The sequence below is a fragment of the Palaemon carinicauda genome, chromosome 20 (assembly GCF_036898095.1).
Source record: "Palaemon carinicauda isolate YSFRI2023 chromosome 20, ASM3689809v2, whole genome shotgun sequence".
In the NCBI taxonomy this organism is placed as follows: Eukaryota; Metazoa; Arthropoda; class Malacostraca; order Decapoda; family Palaemonidae; genus Palaemon; species Palaemon carinicauda.
The window spans coordinates 116,257,818-116,279,176 of NC_090744.1; the positions used below are offsets into that span (position 1 = coordinate 116,257,818).

At 37.2% G+C, this 21,359-nt stretch overlaps 1 protein-coding gene across 4 annotated transcripts in view; it reads right to left on the minus strand.

The window, feature by feature from the left end:
• Positions 1–418: 418 nt before the first annotated feature.
• Positions 419–21,359, minus strand: part of kdn (knockdown) — a 43,960-nt gene continuing 23,019 nt past the window's right edge. For all 4 annotated transcript variants that reach the window (XM_068344224.1, XM_068344223.1, XM_068344226.1 and 1 more), the window contains 7 exons: positions 15,916–16,080; positions 10,630–10,827; positions 9,958–10,146; positions 7,256–7,455; positions 4,966–5,098; positions 4,031–4,234; positions 419–2,362 (listed from right to left, as the gene is read on the minus strand). In XM_068344224.1, the coding sequence (XP_068200325.1) occupies positions 2,081–2,362; positions 4,031–4,234; positions 4,966–5,098; positions 7,256–7,455; positions 9,958–10,146; positions 10,630–10,827; positions 15,916–16,080 (1,371 nt within the window). In that variant the 3' untranslated portion in view covers positions 419–2,080. The remainder of the gene's footprint in view (positions 2,363–4,030; positions 4,235–4,965; positions 5,099–7,255; positions 7,456–9,957; positions 10,147–10,629; positions 10,828–15,915; positions 16,081–21,359) is intronic.

The window sequence follows — 21,359 nt, forward strand, 5'->3', positions numbered from 1 at the left end:
AACAACTTGCTATAGTACATATTGTATATCCAACAGACCTTAAACCTATAATTTATAGTTCTTTCTATTATAACTACAAAATACAGTATGTATAAAGATTTGGTTCACAGCTATTACACTAATGTATCGTGTATTCCATTATTTTTCAGAGTATTATCAACAAAATATAGCACTTAAAGATTTTATACATATCAGTTGTCATAAATTAATAGATTACGATAGTTGAGCTATCAAATGGGCCAAAAAAAAATGCAGTAAAAACACCATTATTATTACCTACAGTTGTTGAATATGAAACTGTAAGCTTTAGTCATAAAAAAAAAAAATGTGAAATCCTACTTGAGGGTATCATGTTCATAGTAAGAATCAATGGTCAAAATTCTCTATATACCGTATAGGAAATAATGCAAACACTGGAATAGTTTGGTAACTTTCATGTACAAGATATCTATACAAACTAAATGAGCCGTGCTCATTGCAACAGCTCGTTCTGTTAATCTGGAAAAACACGATATAAACAGGTTATGTAACTTTACTACCGAAGAGTGTGTCTGTAATATCTGGTATACTAAATCGGGACATTTTCTCCCTACTTTTAATTTCATTAACATATCCTATTTGATTTGTTTCAGTTCCTTATCTACGTCATTTTATGTCACTACTGTTGTACAGAACTTTCCTACCCAAAATTAGACCATTACAGTCATGTTCATACAAAGTCAATTGGGAAATAAAAAATGTCAAAAGCAATAAAAACAAAAGAGAATTTCCAACATATTCTAAACAAATGAATAACAAGAGGACTCTTGTTCTAGCTGCATTTCAAGGACATATTAAAAAAAATTTACAAATTTGACCTTACTAAATATGTTCAATGCATAATACTGGTACCTTGGTTTAAAAGAACACTATACAAAAAAAGTGTCTGCATTAATTTTCATCCATTTTAAGCTTAGAAATTACTAGGCATAATTTTTTCCTTGTCTACAAAATAGAATTCCATAGGCAGTCTATTCTAATCACACCTATGACGTACCGTGTTTAAAGGACCATACATGTAAACAAACCTCCTAATGTACATACCAAAAAAAATATCTAAATAAAAAATTGTCAATAAAAAGATCTTTGACAATAGTGGTATGCAAAAAAAAAATGGGGGAGGGGGAAATAACACATTAAAGTTACTAAACATTTTTTTATAATTTTGTACTCCTTATACATACTTGGAAGTTCTAGACACTTACCAAAATATACAATTATTTACATTCCAACCTAGGGAAAACGCTTAAATGCGTTTTGGTGTGAAATATCAATTTGTTGAAAAAAGGCTTTCCTCTACATCGAATGTGTTCACTAGGTTTCAGCACTGAAAGGAAAGGAGGTTTCAGCAACCACGCAGCAGGAAACGAGACAGGTATAAACAAAGTGTGGGTGATAAGCGAGAGATAAAACACTAGTGCCCAATTGGATGCAGCAAAATCACCTCTAGCCTAAACTTAAAAATGTTAAACACTAGGACGAACACATGGTAATTTGCAAATAATTTAGGGCTGGGTTCAAGACAAATTTCAACGTGTAATAAATAAAAAGACTTAAAATCTTGAATTTCAATGAGCACTGTATTTGGTATTTAATACTTTTTTTTGGTTCACACTGTGATGTTAAATCCATTCCTGTACAAGATGTACCTCAAAATATATCACATTAAGTAGTACACAAGCAGCAGTTTCCCATATGGGAGTAGCAAAGTTGTTTGCAAAGGCCCTTCTAAAAATTTTACAAAATATACAGTATTGTTCAAAAATAATTTGTTTCTATACAGTTAGGAAAAAATGTCTGACATGATATCAATGTAAAGATGAATGGCAAAAATTGTATACAAAACATGAAACAAGACCGGTGCACCACCAAAAATGCCGTCAACAAACGATTGACTTTGATCTGAAACTTCGTAACAATATTAACTTTCTTGACTTAGGTTACTGTATTGATAAATACCAAATATTCCTCATAAGCCACTGTATGATACTAACAAATGATGGATAACAAAACCACGAGGAAAAAGAGTCGCGAGGACTTTTTATCCGGCCTTGGCAGCAGCACCAACCAACTTCATCAAACCGTCTGTACTCATGGACTTGGGCCTCTCGATGGGAAGGCCGAGAGCGCGGTCCCAGACGAGAGAGGAGAGGACTCCTAGAGCACGAGAAACGCCAAATAGCACTGTGTAGTAGTTCATCTCGGTCATGCCGTAATGCTGCAGCAAGACTCCGGAGTGGGCATCAACATTGGGCCATGGGTTCTTCACCTTGCCCAATTCTGTGAGAATTGGGGGCACTACGTTGTAGACCTTTGCCACCAGCTGCAAAGAAAAGTTTATGATATAGGCATATTTCTATTACTGCATAGGTCTTATTTACATACATACATATACCAAGGCACTTCCCCCAATTTTGGGGGCTAGCAGACATCAACAAATGAGAGAAAACAAAAAGGGGACCTCTACTCTCTACATTCCTCCCAGCCTGACAAGGGACTCAACCGAGATCGACTGGTACTGCTAGGGTGCCACAGCCCACCCTCCCATCGTTACCCACCACAGATGAAGCTTCATAAAGCTGAATCCCCTAAAGCTTATTTGTTCTTATCTAAGAAATGCTCTTATTGGTTCTAACAGCATATTGGTTCAAGTCTTCCTTAACCCTTTTACCCCTAGGCTATTTGGAACTTTCCAACCCTTAACCCCCAGGCCTTTTTTTTTCAAGTACATTTTGCAATACATATTTTTTAAATTGCTCTAACAGGCTTAATTTTTGTCATAGAGAGGTCAGGTTGGTCTCATTCTTTTGGAAAATACCTAAAGTTTCTCATAAAGTTATCAAAAATATGCAAAAAAAAATGTAAATAGCAGTTTTTTGCAAGGACGTACCAGTACGTCCATGGGGGTAAAAGGGTTATAAGATATTCTTGACTTATGCCAAAATCCTGATGTCATCAAAATCAACATACAAAATTACAGAGATTTTTACAAGTACTGTATGGACATTTTAACAGAGAGAGAGAGAGAGAGAGAGAGAGAGAGAGAGAGAGAGAGAGAGAGAGAGAGAGAGAGAGAGAGAGAGAGAGAGAGAGAGAGAGAGAGAGAGAGAGAGAGAGAGAGAGAGAGAGAGAGAGAGAGAGAGAGAGAGAGAGAGAGAGAGAGAGAGAGAGAGGAGAGAGAGAGAGAGAGAGATTTTTAAAAGTACTGTATGGACATTTAAACAGAGAGAAAGATATTTTTAAAAGTACTGTATGGACATTTAAACTGAGAGAGAGATTTTTATAAGTACTGTATGGACATTTAAACTGAGAGAGAGAGAGATTTTTAAAAGTACTGTATGAACATTTAAACTGAGAGAGAGAGCAATTTTTATAAGTACTGTATGGACATTTAAACTGAGAGAGAGAGATTTTTATAAGTACTGTATGGACATTTAAACTGAGAGAGAGAGAAATTTTTAAAAGTACTGTATGGACATTTAAACTGAGAGAGAGAGATTTTTAAAAGTACTGTATGGACATTTAAACTGAGAGAGAGATTTTTATAAGTACTGTATGGACATTTAAACTGAGAGAGAGAGAGATTTTTAAAAGTACTGTATGGACATTTAAACTGAGAGAGAGAGATTTTTATAAGTACTGTATGGACATTTAAACTGAGAGAGATTTTTATAAGTACTAAATGGACATTTAAACAGAGACTTTTATAAGTACTGTATGGACATTTAAACAGAGAGAGAGAGAGCAATTTTTATAAGTACTGTATGGACACTTAAACTGAGAGAGAGAGAGAGATTTTTATAAGTACAGTACTGTATGGACATTTAAACAGAGAGAGAGCAATTTTTATAAGTACTGTATGGACATTTAAACAGAGATTTTTATAAGTACTGTATGGACATTTAAACAGAGAGAGAGAGATTTTTATAAGTACTGTATGGACATTTAAACAGAGAGAGATATTAGTTTAAGTATGAACATCTACACTAACCTTGAAGATCTTATCATCTGGAAGATGCTTGAGAGCAAACTCGCGCTGGCAGGTGTATCTGGGATCGGTTTTACGCAAGACAGCGTGTCCGTATCCTGGGACGACCTGGCCGGATTTCAGGGTCTTCCAGATGAACTCCTTCAACTGATCTTCGGTTACATCATCTCCAATATCGGAACGCAACTTGGTTAACCAGAGGAGAACCTGTAAATGGATTACGTCAATACACAAGTGAAAAAAATTACATCCATACTGTTATCTTCATCAGATATTTCAAGAATAGCCTGTAAAAACTAAAACATTTTTGGCAAGGGATAGATAAAAAATTACATCCATACTAATATCTTCATCAGACATTTTAAGAAAAGCTTGTAAAAACTAAAACATTTTTGGCAAGGGATAGATAAAAAATTACATCCATACTGATATCTTCATCAGATATTTCAAGAAAAGCCTGTAAAAACTAAGACATTTTTGACAAGTGATAGATAAAAAATTACATCCATACTAATATCTTCATCAGACATTTTAAGAATAGCTTGTAAAAACTAAAACATTTTTGGCAAGGGATAGATAAAAAATTACATCCATACTAATATCTTCATCAGACATTTCAAAAATAGCTCGTAAAAACTAAAACATTTTTGGCAAGGGATAGATAAAAAATTACATCCATACTAATATCTTCATCAGACATTTCAAAAATAGCTCGTAAAAACTAAAACATTTTTGGCAAGGGATAGATAAAAAATTACATCCATACTAATATCTTCATCAGACATTTCAAAAATAGCTCGTAAAAACTAAAACATTTTTGGCAAGGGATAGATAAAAAATTACATCCATACTAATATCTTCATCAGACATTTCAAAAATAGCTCGTAAAAACTAAAACATTTTTGGCAAAGGATAGATAAGTATTGTAGAGTACTTGCCTCCTGGTTGGCTAAACCATGCAAAGGTCCAGCCAGTCCGTTCATACCAGCAGAAAATGAGAGGTAGGGATCAGACAAGGCGGACCCAACGAGATGTGTCGTATGAGCAGACACATTACCACCTTCGTGATCGCTGGCAGAGAAAAAGGTAAATATTTTAAAAGTTGCAAAAAACACTATGCAGAAGCAAACGTTCTAAATTAAACTTCAGGAAAAAATATATCTTCATTGTTAGAAACTGCTTCTTACCCTTTTTGGTAAGCTTAACCCTTTTACCCTCATGCTATTTGGAACTTTCCGACCCTTAACCCCCAGGCATTTTTTTTTTTCAAGCACATTTTGCAATATATATTTTTTTAATTGCTCTAACAACCTTAATTTTCATCATAGAGAGGTCAGATTGATCTCATTATTTTGGAAAATGCCTGAAGTTTCTCATTAAGTTATCAAAAATATGAAAAAAAAAATGTAAAGAGCAGTTTCTTGCAATGACGTACCAGTACGTCCATGGGGGTATAGGGATGAGTTTTGTGAAACGTACCAGTACGTCCATTGGGGGTAAAAGGGTTAATTTCTATCTACTGTATCTATTTAACCAAGGCACTTCTCCCCTAATTTTGGGGGATAGCTGACATCAAACAAATTAACAAAAGGGGACCCTTCCTCTCTCTGCTCCTCCCACCCTGACGAGGGATTCAGCAGATATTGACTGGTACTGTACTGCTAGGGTAATTTGGGGAAGGGCCTTGGTATATGGATGGATAATTTAAAACTTCAATAGTTTTGCATTTTACTCTTCTGTGCCAATGCCTTGTCAGGCTGGGAGGAACGTAGAGAGGAGAGGTCCCCTTTTCTGTTTCATTTGTTTGATGTCGGCTACCCCCCAAAATTGGGGGAAGTGTCTTAGTATATGTATGTACTGAAGCTAATAATTTCAGTGGTCTATTCTTTTTATCGAGGCAGATTTGCACCGACTCGCAGCGGTGCCCTTTTAGCTCGGAAAAGTTTCCTGATCGCTGATTGGTTAGAATTATCTCGTCCAACCAATCAGCGATCAGGAAACTTTTCCAAGCTAAAAGGGCACCGCTGCGAGTCGGTGCAAATCAGCATCGCTAAAAGAAATTGACTGTAGTTATAAATAACTAGCTACCTATAAAGGTTATATGAAAGGGGATATTTTTGTTTCATATTTCATAGTTACAATACCAGTCAAACCTTTAAAAAAATATGGTAATAATAATTTGAAGGTAAATCCTTCTATGGTAATTATCATTAACAAACAAAAATTTCAAAAAAGAGACAGCCCCAAAGTTTGTAGCAAATACCAATCATCAATAAACATCAAAACATTACTGCATTTAACTTTTCAAGTAACAAGTAAATATTTGTATGGCATAATACTAATAAGGGTGTAACTTTAAGGCTCAATACTTTCAATTCATTGTCGAAAGTACAAAATTGCGAAAGTAAACATTGTTAAAAGTAATAAATCACATTGTATTAGGCTAAAAATTATTAGTAACTCAATGGTAGGGAATATAAAAATTCCATTAGATTCTAAGGGTTAAACAATTACACAGCCATAACTATTATTTTGCCTAAAGTACCATAGATCTAAGGGTGTTGACTATAAATTCATAACATTGGGATAATATTTTTCCTAAAACACCACAGGCCTAAGGGTGAGTAGACATTATAACTAGGGGCTAATATATATTACTAAAAGTATCGCAGACTTAAGATTGTGCCGACTGTATAACAAGGGGCTGTTTTACTCAAAGTATCGCAGACCTAAGTATGCCGACAGTATAACCAGGGGCTAATGTTTTACCAAAAGTATCGCAGACCTAGGAGTGTGCTGACTGTATAACCAGTGGCTAATATTTTGCCAAAAACCTTAGACCTAAGGGCGTGTTGACTTTATAACCAGGAGCTAATATTTTACTAAAAGTATTGCAGACCTATGGGCGTGTTGACTTTACAACCAGGGACTAATATTTTACTAAAAGTATCGCAGACCTAAGGGTGTGTTGACTTTATAACCAGGAGCTAATATTTTACCCCTAAGGGCGTGTTGACTTTACAACCATTGACTAATATTTTACTCAAAGTATCGCAGAGCTAAGGGTGTGTTGACTTTATAACCAGGTGTTATTTCATCAAGAGCCCCACAGACTTGGCAATGTGTTGACTTTATAACCAGAAAACTTAACCAAACTACTAAAACCCACTAAATAATGTTGCAAACTTTTATGTTTACTGTATTTACAAACAACATATTATTCCATACCTATGAATGGTGAGATACAGGCGCATGAGTTCGGTGAATTGTGGGTCGTCGTATCCCAGCATAGCAGTGAAGTTTGCAGACCAATCTTTGGCAGGGTCAATTGCACCGATGCTGGTTCCGTCGCGGTACAAATTGCGGTAAATCGTAGCTGCCACCGTTGGTAGTTTGGCTATCAAATCCATGGAGTCTTCAAAGCACAGCTATGGGATGGGAAAGAGCAAAAATATTATAATATCTTACGGAACGGATATACATACATACATATACCAAGGCACTTCCTCCAATTTTGGGGGGTAGCCGACATCAAACAAATGAAACAAAAAAGGGGATGTCTCCTCTCTATGTTCCTCCCAGCTTGACAAGGGACTCAACCGAGTTCGGCTGGTACTGCTAGGGTGGCACAGCCCACCCTCCCACATTATCCACCACAGATGAAGCTTCATAATGCGGATATAGCACTTGAAAATATGTTTGCTTTTTTCCTAGAATACGTACCAAAGTCACTTATAAGGGCGTACTTTTGACATAGCTGAACACAGCTGTAATAACTTGTTTAAGGGAAATTCCCTAGTGGTAGCTGCTAAAGAAGGAGGGGGGGAAGGAACACACTCCTCATCCAAATACTTGTAAATGCAATACGTGATCTATTACGTCGTCGTAAGGAACATGCATGTCATTTTATGGGAAGCAATAACTGCAATTTATGCAAAACACTAAAGGGGCAAAAATGCAAGGCTGTAAAACTGTATGTGGTGTTCACAATATTAAAGGTATAATATATAACACCATACCACAAACTAATAAATTTTCCTCCCTACAGTGGTCAATCTGCTTCAGTGCAATCATGGTTATACAATAATTGAATGCATTGACAGTGCTGTATTTTAGCTTTTAATTGAAGTTATCACTGTATAGGAAGTTTTATTTAGTTGGTAAAACTTCCTTAAATTGCACTCTGAATTTGAAGGCGTATCCTCTGACAGGGTACAATAACTAAACTTCCCTCGGTTGTTTAGAGACTAAAGCTTTTCTTTATACAGTCCTGCACAAACCTTTTCTTAATAGTGTTCATTAGCATAATAGTATATAAAAAAAGAATAAACCGCTTCCCAAGTATGACACCTAGAGACACTGAAAAAAAATTAACTCTAACTTAAGTGACCGTTTGAGTGTTAACATTCCAAAAATTATACTCCAGAATCGACATCTAGAAGCACTGAAGAAAAATTAACTCTAACCTAAGTGACCCTTTCAGTAACAACATTCCAAAATTATACTCTAGAATCGACATCTAGAGGCACCGAAACAAATTAATTCTAACCTAAGTGACCCTTTCAGTACCAACATTCCAAAATTATACTCCAGAACCAACATCTACAGGCACTGAAGAAAAATTAACTCTAACCTTAGTGACCCTCTGAGTACCAACACTCCAAAATTGTACTCCAGAACCAACATCTACAGGCACTAAAAAATAAATTAATTCTAACCTCACTGACCCTTTGAGTACTAACATTCCAAAATTATACTCCAGAACCAACATCTACAGGCACTGAAAAATAAATTAACTAACCTAAGTGACCCTTGAATGGCTAACATTCCAAAATTGTACTCCAGAACCAACATCTACAGGCACTGAAAAATAAATTAATTCTAACCTCACTGACCCTTTGAGTACCAACATTCCAAAATTATACTCCAGAACCAACATCTACAGGCACTGAAAAATAAATTAACTAACCTAAGTGACCCTTGAATGGCTAACATTCCAAAATTGTACTCCAGAACCAACATCTACAGGCACTGAAAAATAAATTAACTAACCTAAGTGACCCTTGAATGGCTAACATTCCAAAATTATACTCCAGAACCAACATCTAGAGGCACTGAAAAATAAATTAACAAACCTAAGTGACCCTTTGAGTACCAACATTCCAGAATGATACTCCAGAACCAACATCTAGAGGCACTAAAAAATAAATTAATTCTAACCTAAGTGACCCTTTGAGTGCTAACATTCCAAAATTATACTCCAGAACCAACATCTAGAGGCACTGAAAAATAAATTAACTAACCTAAGAGACCCTTTGAGTGCTAACATTCCAAAATTATACTCCAGAACCAACATCTAGAGGCACTGAAAAATAAATTAACTAACCTAAGTGACCCTTTGAGTACCAACATTCCAAAATTATACTCCAGAACCAACATCTACAGGCACTGAAAAATAAATTAACTAACCTAAGTGACCCTTTGAGTGCTAACATTCCAAAATTATACTCCAGAATCGACATCTACAGGCACTGAAAAATAAATTAACTCTATCCTAAGTGACCCTTGGAGTGCTAACATTCCAAAATTATACTCCAGAATCGACATCTAGAGGCACCGAAAAATAAATTAACTAACATAAGTGACCCTTGAGTACCAAGATTCCAAAATTATACTCCAGAATCGACATCTAGAGGCACTGAAAAATAAATTAACTAACCTAAGTGACCCCTTGAGGGCTAACATTCCAAAATTATACTCCAGAATTGACATCTAGAGGCACTGAAGAAAAATGAACTCTAACCTTAGTGACCCTTTGAGTGCTAACATTCCAACATCTACAGGCACTGAAAAATAAATTAACTAACCTAAGTGACCCTTTAAGTACCAACACTCCAAAATTATAATCCAGAATCATTTTGATAACTTACCTCCCAATACTTGCTCTTGGGAACACCTTCGCCGTAGCCCTTGGCAAATTTGCTTTCAGAGTTCAGGGCCGTGATTGCAGCAGAGAACTGAGCCATTGGGTGGAGGTTGGAGGGGAAGTTATTGAGCATGTTCACGACATGGGGTGGAAGATCTGCACGGTTGGCCCACTCCTTTGAAAGCGAATCGACCTGCAAGAGAGAATAATACATTTAGGACTAAAGAAAACCTTAAAAGCAAATTAAAAAAAATTATTATCTCAAACATTTTTTAACCCTTTTACCCCCAAAGGACGTACCTGCAAAAAACTGCTATTTACATTTATTTTTTTTTTTTTTGCATATTTTTGATAATTTTTTGAGAAACTTCAGGCATTTTCCACGAGAATGAGACCAACCTGACCTCTCTATGACGAAAATTAAAGCTGTTAGAGCAATTTTAAAAAAATATACTGCAAAATGTGCTTGAAAAAAAATAACCCCTGGGGGTTAAGGGTTGGAAAGTTCCAAATAGCCTGGGGGTAAAAGGGTTAAAGTGTCCCACACACACATATTCCCAAAATAATTAAAGGATCCAAGCTGAGTATTGTACAGTATTTATCCTATACGTAAAGAAGATAGTGAGCCTCTGGATAATCTGACATTCAGGTCGGTAAAACAGCAACCAATAATAACCTGGGCTTTTGAAGGAACATCACCAGTGCACAGAAGCCAGAAGAGGCCTTCAGGTAGTGGTTCGGCTCCGCCCTCAGCTGCGGGCAAGAGCTTCTGGCACTCGGGAATTGAGTAACCACGGAAGCGAATACCTTCATCGGGGTCGAGTACGGAGGTTTCGGTAACCAGGCCTTTCATTCCGCGCATACCACCGTACATCTGTAAACATCAAGAAAAGTTAAAAACAATTTGTAATAAACCTTAAAAATATCAATTATGCTGCTGCTGAAAAAAAAAAAATTCTGCTTCTTTCAAACCTATCTGAATATTTTGGTATGTTTCTTTATAATTCACAGAAAAATACATGTCTAAAACACAGTCTATGCTGCTCATAAAATTTTTTTTGCTTCTTTTATCAAATCTAAATAACAGTTGACTTTTAACCTAATTGAATATTTTGGATTTTTATGTTTTATCAAAAATCACAGAAAAATACATGTCTAAAACACAATGAGCCTATCATCGGAAATCCTTTGTAGTTTAGGATCAAATTGGTTTTGACAATAACTATTAAAACAAAGAAAATGCATAATCGTAACCTATTAATTTTTTTTTCTAAATATGTATTTCTTCTAACTTTAAACTCCAGTCCTTTAATAAGAGATTAATTAAAGTGTAGCTGGTGGATTCCCGCTGCTCTTCCTGGTTAAGCTGAAAAGTTACTCCGACTGCATTTGGGACTCCAGAGGATATGAAGGTGGAAAGTCCAATGACTCAGTTTTGCATAGTTAGGAACTGTATAAATTATTTTCAATGCCTTAGATGACCACGGAGGTAGCAGCAGTAAGGGATTCAGCATTATGAAGCTTCATCTGTGGTGGATAATGTGGGAGGGTGGGCTGTGGCACCCTAGCAGTACCAGCTGAACTCGGTCGAGTCCCTTGTTAGGCTGCAGGAACGTAGAGAGTAGAGGTCCCCTTTTTTGTTTTGTTTCATTTGTTGATGTCGGCTACCCCCCAAAATTGGGGGAAGTGCCTTGGTATATGTATGTATGCATTTTCAAAATATTTTAAAATTTGAAATTTGTTCTTCGATGAGTACCAACCCTCGTCTTTTAAAAGGAGACTCATCCTTAAGTCGGAGGGACTCCCTATCACCAAAATGGCTGACAAAAATAAAATCAGGGGATTACCGTGCTCGCACACTGGGGTCAAAACTACTGTCAGGTTTAAGGCTTGGAAAAACAACACTGTTGCTAAAGAAAATGTTTCTTAGACTAGTAAGTCTGTTAACCCTTTTACCCCCAAAGGACGTACTGGTACGTTTCACAAAAGCCATCCCTTTACCGCCATGGACGTACCGGTACGTCCTCGCAAAAATATGCTATAATTTTTTTTTTTCATATTTTTGATAATTTTTTTGAGAAAATTCAGTCATTTTCCAAGAGAATGAGACCAACCTGACCTCTCTATGAAAAAAATTAAGGCTGTTAGAACAATTTAAAAAAAATATAATGCAAAATGTGCTGGGAAAAAAATAACCCCCTGGGGGTTAAGGGTTGGAAATTTCCAAATAGCCTGGGGGTAAAAGGGTTAAGTGAGGCATAAACAATTTGATTGGTTTGCATGTAAATATCCATTCCTCTCCTCATACGGAGGATGGTAGGATGAACATTCTATCTTATAGCAATAGAAAACCTGCTGCCATAGGTGATGATTACCTGTATTTACATCTCTCATCTAAAGATTCCAAGGGAGAGAAAGAAGAGAAAAAGGGGCCAGACACTTTCACTCTCAACCTAGACTTACAATGTACAGGAATTTTTGTCCTGTAAAGGAGATAGGATCACTATACCAATTGCTGAGAAGCAACCACAGGTCTCTGTAAAAAGGGGTCTGCAAAAAGTGTCTCAACACCTGTGAGTGCATTACTGTACTGAACTACGTTCATTTAATTAGATATAATGGTTTTCAGACATACAGGAAGTTTGTTCTATGGCACAATACTAGTGACTTTTTGGTGGATCAATAGACTCAAAAGTATATTATATATTATAAATGTTATTTATACCTCTGCATTTATAGGAATGGTTAATTTTGACAAACATTTCTATACATGGTCTAGAATTGCAACTATTGTTATCTGTGGAAACCTACTGTATATTTCGTTAATTTTCTTTAAACTTGGTAAACGGAGATAATTGGTATTTTGAGTATTTTGTAAGCATTGTTTAGAACCAGTGTTCAATATTTGTTGAGTGGTTCTTTAACAGACTGTTTACGCTCGTACTTATGTTGTGACAGGTTTGAGTTTCTGGTCTATGTCAGAAAACAAACTTCTCTGAAGATAAGTATAGTGTTACTTACATACAGGAATACAGCCTTATAAGATATCTACAGGATAACTTGTTAGCTGATACAATTTGTGGCTAACCACAGCGTATGTAACTATAACATTTTGATTTATCTTCTTGTGAAATTATATAACTATTCATTGATCTATTTTGATATTTCTGAAATTTCTACTGTTTCATGTACAACTTGTTCATACTTGTAAACTTCACTTTCATAGCCTTGTTTGGACATTTTCAAAACTTTCAGAGTTTATTTAGCCTACATTACTTATCACATTGTAAAATTTGGTTTATTTTGTATTTTTCAGTTTTTCACCATCTTTGATTGGTAGAGAATAAATAAACATCAGCTCCTGATACACTTGATTGTTTCTGCCAAGTCAATGGTTTAAACTTATTGGAACGCACCAATAAAATTACTATAAATAATGCACAGTGAAGGCGCTCTGATGCTTCCACACAACAGCGTTTAAATTTGAGCCACCGAAAGGTTTTTCTCAAAGGCTAGAGTAGCACTAAATCCTCTGATCTCATGGACATTCACCTTGATGCTCTATTGATAGTCTCCTGCAGCCATAAGGATATTGTATTTTTGCTGACATCTACCAGTGCTTACGAAGAGGTTCTGCAGCCTGGGTCAGGCAGGCCGAGTACTCTTAAGGTAGCATCCCTACAGGACACTTGAATAACTCATCTGGACCGTCTGATACATCCCTGAGCGATGAAACTGTTATCGATGAAGAGCTATAATCAAGGATAGATGATTTTGAGAGCTCGTTACGAAATTGGGAACTGAAGATAAAACACCTACTGTACCTCCAGTGCTCATAATGAGAGAACAAATACGAGAGATCATGTAGCTCCCTTTCACGCTTAATTGAAACTAAATTATGCAGGAAACCCCTTTTCAAGTTTTAGGTCCCTATCTGAGGCTAGCCATAACAGTTCATAAGGAACTTTTTAAGAACTGGCAATCAAATTTCCTGAGGAGGACAGGTCTGCTCCACACTCTTAAAAGAACAGATCATTCTCACAAATTGAGATACTACCGCTAGAGAGTTATGGGTCCTTTGACTGGCCAGACAGTACTACACTGGATTTCTCTCTCTTGTTAGAGCTCATTTTCCCTCTGTCTACATATACACCAAACAGTCTGGCCTATCCTATACATATTCTCCTCTGTCCTCACACACACAGCTGAGAACACTGAGATAATGAAATAATGCTTCTTTCTTCAAAGAGTTAAGTACTGCACTGGAATTGTTTAGTGGCTACTTTCCTCTTGGTAAGGGTAGAAGGGAGACTTTAGTTATGGTAAGCAGCTATTCTAGGAAGACAATCCAAAATCAAACCATTGTTCCCAAGTTTTGGGTAGTGCTATAGCCACTGTATCATGGTCTTCCACTACCTTGGGGTAGAGTTCTTTTGCTTGGGGGTACACTCAGGCAAACTATTCCATCTTATTTTTCTTCCTCTTGTTTTTTAGTTTTTATAGTTTATATATGAAAGATGTATTCTGTTATTGATACTATTCTTACAATATTTTAATTTCTAATTACATATCTTGTAGTTTGTTTATTTCCTTTCCTTACTGAGGTATTTTCCCTATTGGAGCCCTTAGGCTTATAGCAATGCTGCTTTTCCAACCAGGGTTGTAGCTTAGCAAGTAGTAGTAATAAGAATAATATTCATTCCTCAGTCTCAGTACCTGGATCAAGGCTGAACGATAACAAAGGGACTGATAGGGGTCTTTCCTTTCATAGCCAAGCTAGAAAGAAAGCGACTAGTGGAATAGAGGCTTCATGAGAAGTAATCCACAGACAGAACCAACCACAGATGACCTCCTTTCCTTGGTACACTTAAGTGGAGGATTTCCCGAAGTCTCAGAACATGTTTCGAGCTGTCTCTTGTGAAAAGATTCTTTCTCAAAAGAGGTACTCCTCTACAGGTAGGGTTGACAGAGAAGGTTCTGCCACATGTGAAGCTCTCTTTGAACATCTAAGAGAAGCAGAATGTTAGAGGACCGTTCTGCTCGAGGCCACTCTGGAGCTATCAGCGTAAACTTTACCTTTCGGGAAGAGAGCACCTAGAAAAAAAAAGACAGAAAAGCATAACATAAGAGGCCATCCCAGGGATACTAAAACGCGTCCTAAGTGATGCTATCCCATCTGGCAATAAACTGCCACTTTTATGTTAGGCATGAAGCGAACATGTCTATCGTCAGAGAACTGCACAGTCATGAGCCTCATCGCTACTTAGAGACGTAAAGACAATTCTGCTTCTGACTCAACTTGGCATTTATCAAATTCATCTCACCGACCATTACGTGCTGGTTATGGCCAACACCATTCTAACAGCGAAGTTCCAAAAGTTTGTATTTATTTAGGAACAATTACAACATGTTAAAATACAGTGTTCCATTTAAATGAGAAACCAGTTAGGAACAGATGAAAGAAAACACTTTGTAAAACAGTCATATGTATAAAGAGTTAAAAGTATCTTGGGACCAAGGGGACGCTGCAAAGCCAAAGCACTGCCTATTATTATTATTTTTTTTTATTATTATTATTATTATTATTATTTTATTATTATTATTATTATTTTATTTTTATTATTATTATCATAATGATAATTATTATTAATAATTTATTTTTATTATTATCATAATGATGATAATTATTATTATTATTATTTTATTATTATTATTATCAATATTATTATTATTATTATTATCAAAATTATTATTATTATTATTATTACTATTATTATTATTATTATAATAATTAATATTATTTTTATTATTATTATTATGATTATTAATATTATTATTATTTTTATTATTATTATAATGATTATTAATATTATTATTTTATTATTATTATTATCATTATTATTATTATTCCCCCATGAAGTACATCACCTTACAACTAGCCATCACAAAAACTCGATCTTACCATGTCTACAGTAATTTCGCCAACTTTCGTTCCTCCGTGCTGTTTGCGGAATGCCTTGACTTGTTCCTGCATTTCTGGGACCTTCTGCCCCATTACCTCACGTAGGTCAGTACTGTCGGTAGAGTACTGTGCTCGCGATGCAGCGATGCCCAGTGGACATACTTTCTGTAAAGAAAAATAAAATCATAAATAAATTGGATACAGCAAGAACTTATCACAAACAAGTTAAGAGTTTCAAAATAAAATATAACATCCATCCATATACCAAGGCACTTCCCCCAATTTTGGGGGGTAGCCGACATCAACAAGAAACAAAACAAAAAAGGGGACCTCTACTCTCTACGTTCCTCCCAGCCTGACAAGGGACTCAACCGAGTTCAGCTGGTACTGCTAGGGTGCCACAGCCCAACCTCCCACATTCTCCACCACAGGTGAAGCTTCATAATGCTGAATCCCCTACTGCTGCTACCTCCGCGGTCATCTAAGGCACCGGAGGAAGCAGCAGGGCCTACCGGAACTGCGTCACAATCGCTCGCCATTCATTCCTATTTCTAGCACGCTCTCTTGCCTCTCTCACATCTATCCTCCTATCACCCAGAGCTTCCTTCACTCCATCCATCCACCCAAACCTTGGCCTTATAGCTTGGTAGGTAATTATAATACAAGAGGAAAGAGAAGAACTCTAAGCACAATCTAGTGTTCATTGCAAGGCACAATGAGAGGGTTGTCTACCCAACAGGGAGACATTGTAACCAAAATACCCAAAGTACCCACTGAAGAAACAAGGATACCCTTTAACCCTTTTACCCCCAGGCTATTTGGAAATTTCCAACCCTTAACCCCCAGGGGGTTATTTTTTTCCCAGCACATTTTGCGGTATATTTTTTTCTAAATTGCTCTAACAGCCTTAATTTTTGTCATACAGAGGTCAGGTTGGTTTCATTCTCTTGGAAAATGCCTGAATTTTTTCAAAAAATTATCAAAAATATGAAAAAAAAACAAATTTTTTATAGCATTTTTGTGCAAGGACGTACCGGTACGTCCATGGGGGTAAAGGGATGTGTTTTGTGAAACATACCAGTACGTCCTTTGGGGGTAAAAGGGTTAAGGAAAAAGCATGATGGTACGGCGATTAGATCATATAAAATATACCGGTTTATCTAATAAAAAATATAACATTTTGAAGAATACCAAGAAGAGTATACGCAATGATACAAAATCATTATTGAATAGATTCCGAAATTTATTACATTATATTCATATGATATTGAGAATTCTGATTAAAATTTAACTTAATTTCTCCTCAAACACTATACTTTACTATTGTCTATTTTTCCTATTCTTATATATTTTGATCTAAATTTATCAGATTCTTGAGCCAATCATCTCGTTCTCAGTATCATGGAGTTGCATTCTTATCATGGGTCTCTATCTAAAGTTGCATGACAAACATTGTACTGAGGGAGGGAACAACATTTGATCTTGCACTAAGCATTCAATTGTCCTCAATCAATTTCTGGTATTGTGACAACTAAGTACTAATGAACAAATCCCCTGGCTGCTTTTGAAAGCAGCATGATTGTACTAAAACATGGTCTTCGAGGGAGGGAACAACATTTGATCCTGCACTTAGCATTCAATCGTCCTTGATCAATTTCTGGAATTATGACAACTAATGACTAAATCCCCTGGTTGCTTCTAACACGGAATAACTGTACTAAAATATGGTCTTAATTTCATTATCTAGAGATATAGTCTACCATTCAAGTTCGTAACAATTCTGTTGATGTCAGGGAACAACATTTGATCCTGCACTTAGTATTCAATTGTCCTTGATCAATTTCTGGAATCATGACAACTAATGACCAAATCCCCTGGTTGCTTTTAACACGGAATAATTGTACTAAAATATGGTCTTCGATTCAATATCTGGAGATATAGTCAGCCATACTATTTTGCAACAATTCTGTCTGTGTTAGAAGTTCTCCGACCTTGTCTGCATCCCTATACCATGACACAGAATCATCTTGCCTCATTATCACTTTCACAAACAACGTACATAACTGTCTCATTATTATTACTAGCTAAGCTATAACCCTAGTTGGATAAGCAAGATGCTATAAGTCCAAGGGCTCCAATAGGGGAAATTAGCACAGTGAGGAAAGGAAATAAGGAAATAAATAAACAATATAAGAAGTAATGAACAACTAAAATAAAATATTTTAAAAACATTAACATTTAAACAGATATTTCATATATAAACTATAAAAAGACTTATGTCAGTCTGTTCAACATAAAAACCTTTGCTGCAAGTTTGAACTTTTGAAGTTCTTACAACAGTTTACATACTTTCTTTGGAAAATACCATAAACAGATCATTTATCAATTGCATTGTTTTATAAGCAATTACTGGTATAAAACAAAAGAGTATCTTGACTTGTAACGATAATAAGTCATTAAATCTTAATTTGTTCCTAGAGAAAAACTACAACTGCAATTATACAATTGGTTTACCAGCAAGAACCATTAAAATCTTGATCATGGTACATAAAAAAAAGATTTCAAAAGATCAATACAATACAGTACTGTACTTCAAGATAGTATCTCTCCTCAAGGCAGTAAACAAGAAATGATAAAACCTTTTATCTCTTATCTTCAAATGGTTTAAAAATAACAAATAACTGGGAATACCAAGTGTGCTTTTGCTTTGAACTAACTGTGTGAAGTACAGTACAGTACAATAAAAACTACTATACCCCACTGATCAGTTACTGTACCTTATTCTCGACAAAAATCTGATGCAACTAACAATGAGCACTTAAAAAAGGGATTTTGACGAAGGAAAAATCTATTTCTGGGTTGACCTGTGACGCCCGATGAAAGTTCGGTGTGCCACCAAGGGTTGTCCGGCGACCTTCACCGATCCGGTAGGCCACGACGTCCCGTTCGGAGTTTTATTATAGTTTGGTACCCTACCCATTGGGTTGGCGTTCGCTCTTTACGAGTTTTTTCTTCGTAAATTATCCCTCTTGTTTTGTTCAAGTTTTTATAGTTTATATTGGGAATATGGAGTTTTTATGATAAAACAAAGTTTTGTGAATACTTACCTGGCAGTTATATATACATAGCTAATTATCTCTATTTCGGCAGAATTTTTCTAAAACTAGGCAACCGCCTTGTGGTGGTTGGGTGGTAACACCCGTTAAAGGGTGGTAGGAGGAATCATTCCCGTTTTCTGTTCTTCAGTTCATCTATGCCCGACCTGTCTCCTGAGGGGAGGTGGGTGGGCCTTCGAATGTATATATAACTGCCAGGTAAGTATTCACAAAACTTTGTTTTATCATAAAAACTCCATTTTTATGAATAGAACTTACCTGGCAGTTATATATACATAGCTGATTACCACACTTGGAGGAGGGTGATAGACAGTAACATCGTTGGGGAAACAACCAAAAAAGTTGTAGGATAAATAAACACCTTGATTCCTTACCTGCTAAGGTAGCTGACTTCAAAGGTTCCTGCCTCTTGAGTCGCTTTCCCTTAGGAGTGTCAGCCAGGATGTGACCTGCAGTGCTGAAAAACACTCAATCGAGTCTGTCAACGGGGTGAGACCAACAATCTGACTAGACTTCAGGACTACCTATTGCCCAAAATAAAAAACCGCAACTTTACCAAACCAACCACCTAACATTTGCAAAGTAGATAAAAATAATCTAACTAGACTGAGGTGACTGTACACAAGTCGAAGCCCTCAGACAACCAATAAAAACTACACCAACCTATGTACAAGTAAACAAAACTAAGGTTGAGGGGAGGTAGTAACTCCTTTGCCTAATACAGAAGCCGTAGCTACGTATGGTCCCAAGGTATAACATTTCTCATAATCCACCCTCACCTCTCTGAGGTAATGAGAGGCGAACACAGAGTTGCTCCTCCAGAATGTCGCATCCATAATTTGACGGAGCGACATGTTCTTGCGGTAAGCAAGCGAGGTCGCAATGGCCCTCACTTCGTGAGCTTGCACTTTTAAAAGTCCGAAGTGTTCCTCCTCACACAAGAGATGCGCTTCTCTTATCACTTCCCTCAGGAAAAAGGATAAAGCGTTCTTGGAAAGGGGCTTTTGAGGATCTTTCACAGAACACCACAGGGAGCTAGAAGAGCCTCTCACACTTTTTGTGCGAGACAAGTAGGTCTTGAGGGCTCGTACTGGACAGAGCAGCCTCTCTTGCTCTTGACCCACTAGGTTGGTCAAGTTAGGAACCTCAAAGGTCCTCGGCCAGGGCTTAGAAGGGTTCTCGTTCTTAGCGAGAAAGTCTAATCTCAAGGCACAAACTGCCCCATTCAGATTGAAGCCTACCTGTTTTTCAATTGCATGGACTTCACTAACTCTTTTAGCTGTTGCTAAGGCCAAAAGAAAGAGGGTCTTCTTGGTAACCTCCCTAAGGGGAGCCTGTGAGATGGGCTCAAATCTCTTGGTGCACAGAAATTTAAGAACCACATCAAGGTTCCAAGAAGGGGGCTTTAACTGGGTCTGCTTGGTCGTCTCAAAAGACTTCAAGAGGTCATGTAAGTCCTTATCGCGAGACAAGTCCAAGCCTCTATGCCGACAGACGGAAGAGAGCATACTTTTGTACCCTTTGATAGTGGACACAGCTAGCTTAGCGTCCTGTCTGAGGTACAACAAGAAATCCGCAATCTGGCTCACAGAGGTAGTGGATGAGGAAATCTTGTGCTTCCTACACCAAGCCCTAAAAGTCTCCCACTTGGACTGGTAGACCCTCTGCGAAGAGACCCTCCTCGCTCTGGCGATAGCTTTCGCAGCTTGCGCTGAAAAGCCTCTCGATCTGACGAGCTTCTCGATAGTCTGAAGGCAGTCAGATTGAGAGCGAGGGGGTTTTGATGATATCTCTCGAAGTGGGGTTGTCTGAGCAGATTTGGACTTGCAGGGAGGCTTCTTGGAAAGTCCATCAACAAGTCCACCACCTCCGTGAACCATTCCCTCATCGGCCAGAACGGAGCTATCAGGATCATCCGTCCCGAATCGAGGAGGGCGAATTTCCTGACTACCAGATTGATGATCTTGAACGGGGGAAAAGCATAAGTGTCCATCCCCGTCCAATCCATCAAAAAGGCGTCTACTGCTATTGCCTCTCTGTCCGGAACTAGGGAGCAATAGATGGGGATCCTCTTGGATAAATTGGAGGCGAAAAGATCGATGAGGGGTCTCCCCCACAGCCTCCAGAGACTCTGACAGACCTGTTGGTTGAGGGTCCATTCTGTGGGAAGGACCTGCCCTTTCCTGCTGAGCATGTCCGCCCTCACATTCTTCTGTCCCTGAACAAACCTCGTCAGCAGGCTTATCCTGTTCTCCTTCGCCCAAAGAAGGAGCTCTCTTGCTGTCTCGAAGAGAGACAGAGAGTGAGTCCCTCCTTGCTTCCTGATGT